The sequence below is a fragment of the Emiliania huxleyi genome, assembly GCF_000372725.1.
Source record: "Emiliania huxleyi CCMP1516 unplaced genomic scaffold EMIHUscaffold_752, whole genome shotgun sequence".
Taxonomy (NCBI): domain Eukaryota; phylum Haptophyta; order Isochrysidales; family Noelaerhabdaceae; genus Emiliania; species Emiliania huxleyi.
Window position 1 is genome coordinate 2995 of NW_005196365.1, and position 2039 is coordinate 5033.

At 65.9% G+C, this 2039-nt stretch overlaps 2 protein-coding genes across 2 annotated transcripts; one reads left to right on the forward strand and one right to left on the reverse strand.

Annotated features, from left to right (window-relative positions):
• Positions 1 to 165: 165 nt before the first annotated feature.
• Positions 166 to 671, reverse strand: EMIHUDRAFT_249207 (hypothetical protein; the record flags this gene model as incomplete). The annotated part of the gene is made up of 2 exons (XM_005760454.1): positions 166 to 183; positions 261 to 671. The coding sequence occupies 2 exons, from the start codon at positions 669 to 671 to the stop codon at positions 166 to 168; spliced, it is 429 nt and encodes a 142-aa protein (XP_005760511.1).
• Positions 672 to 1261: 590 nt separating this feature from the next.
• Positions 1262 to 1876, forward strand: EMIHUDRAFT_249208 (hypothetical protein; the record flags this gene model as incomplete). Its single annotated transcript, XM_005760455.1, has 1 exon — positions 1262 to 1876. The coding sequence occupies one exon, from the start codon at positions 1262 to 1264 to the stop codon at positions 1874 to 1876; it is 615 nt and encodes a 204-aa protein (XP_005760512.1).
• Between the last annotated feature and the right edge of the window lie 163 nt (positions 1877 to 2039).

Below are 2039 nucleotides of genomic sequence, written 5' to 3' on the forward strand. Positions count from 1 at the left end.
TCTCTCTCTCTCTCTCTCTCTCTCTCTCTCTCTCTCTCTCTCTCTCTCTCTCTCTCTCTCTCTCTCTCTCTCTCTCTCTCTCTCTCTCTCTCTCTGTGTGTGTGTGTGTGTGTGTGTGTGTGTGTGTGTGTGTGTGTGTGTGTGTGTGTGTGTGTGTGTGTCGGGCTACGTACGACGTCGCTCCTTCTCCACGCTGCTCTCAGGCTCTCTCTCTCTCTCTCTCGCTCGCTCGCGCGCGGGCGGTGCGTCTCTCCTGCGACAAGCAGCAGCAGCGAGGCGAAGGAGCGCGCAGACGGCAGCTCGCGGCCGAGGAAGAGGTAGTCGAGGAGCGAGACGACGATGGGGCAGCAGGCGCGGAAGACGATGAGCGTCTCGACGTTGCTGTTCTGCAGCGCCTTCATGTTGCAGTAGATGGTGCACACAAACATGCCCGTGTACGCGAGGTACGGCCGCACCTTCTCCCTCTCAAACCCATCGACGGCGGCGAGGCCGCTGGCGCGGAGGAAGAGGCAGAAGAGGGTGCAGACGGCGAACTGTATCGTCGCGATGAAGGACGGAGCCGGAATCGCGTGGATGCACAGCTTGTTGATGATGAGCAGCGAGCCGGAAGCGGCGGAGAAGCTGAGCGCCGCAAAAACCGCCTCGCGGCTCTCGAGGGCGCAGCCGAGCATCCAGAAGCGAGAGGCGGCAGGTTGGGCTCGGTGGCGGCAGTGGGGCGAGGAGGGAGCGAGCGGGCGCTGGTGTCGACGGTGGCGGTAGGAAAGATTGTGGGAAAATACGAGGCGGACTCGGCACTCGCTCGGCGCGTAGAACAGGTCGGCGCAGAGGATTTCTTTGGCACGTGGACGGATCGCGACCGCCATCTCGACCGCGTCGTCCTTCGGCGGCAGCTCCGGCGCATTCTCGGACAATCTCGGGTAACCTGACGGAACGCGTATTCCGCGACGGATACTCGAGTGGCCACGTATCAGAAGGTTCTCGAGGTTCTCGAGGTGGATATCCTTTGGCCGCGTTGGGTAGCGACGCCGCCGCCGCCGTAGCGGCGGCGAGCGCTCGCCTTTTGCGCGACGCGCAGTGTGGACGCGCGCCGCCCAGCGCCGGACGTGCCGGAGCCGGTCCGGCGCGCGCGCGGGCGGCCAGCGCCTGTAAACAGACAGCTGCCGCCCGCACGTTCAAATGGTGTTGGAGATACTGTGCCTTAAGGTATTTTTCTTTTTTGCGTTCCATACAACTGTATGGGGATCCTCGACCGACATCGTTGATGGCTGAGGTCCGCCTCATCCTAACTCCCCTCTCATCGCGCAAGCTCCGCTGCGACCTCGAGCTCATCGATGAGGGAGGACAGCGCCAGCCGCCGACGCAAGGCGTCCTGTCTTCGTTCGAGGCCGCCCGCCACGCCTGCTCCGCTGCGACTCCTGACGGCGCTTTGGTGGTGGACGGCGTCGTCGCACGGCGGCGCCACATGGGCGGCCACTCCTTTGTGGACCTCGTGTCGGGCGGCGCTGCCGAGGGGCCGTCGCTGCAGGTCGTCGTCAACGCGGCCGATCTCGACGGCAGCAGCCTGCGCGGGCTGTCGCTCTCGCTGCTGCTCCGCCGGCACTCGCGCCTCCGGGTGGCTGGCACGCCCGGCCGCACGCGCAGCGGCGAGCCGTCGCTGTTTGCCCGCTCGCTCCGCCTGCTCCGCCTGCCCGCCGACCCGGCCTGCGTGCTCAAGGCGGCGAGGCTGGTTGCGACATGCGCCGACCTGCCGGCCGAGGCGGCTGCGGAGGCGCTCGGCTGCGTCGAGGAGGAGCTGTACGAGATTGTGCACGAGCTCGAGGCTGCGGACGGCGGCGCCGAAGCTGCTGCTCGGCCCTCTCCTCCGAACTCTCCCTGATTTGAGTCCGAAAGTCGTTGATTGGTTAGGCGCCGAGCTGCTCGGCCCTTCAGAGGCTCCGGCGGCGGCGCAGCGGCTGGCGCTCTGAGCGTGGGTCTGCGGCCCTTTGGCTAGCGACGTCCTTACCATTCGAATAATGGAACGGCTGCAGGCGCGCGCTCTG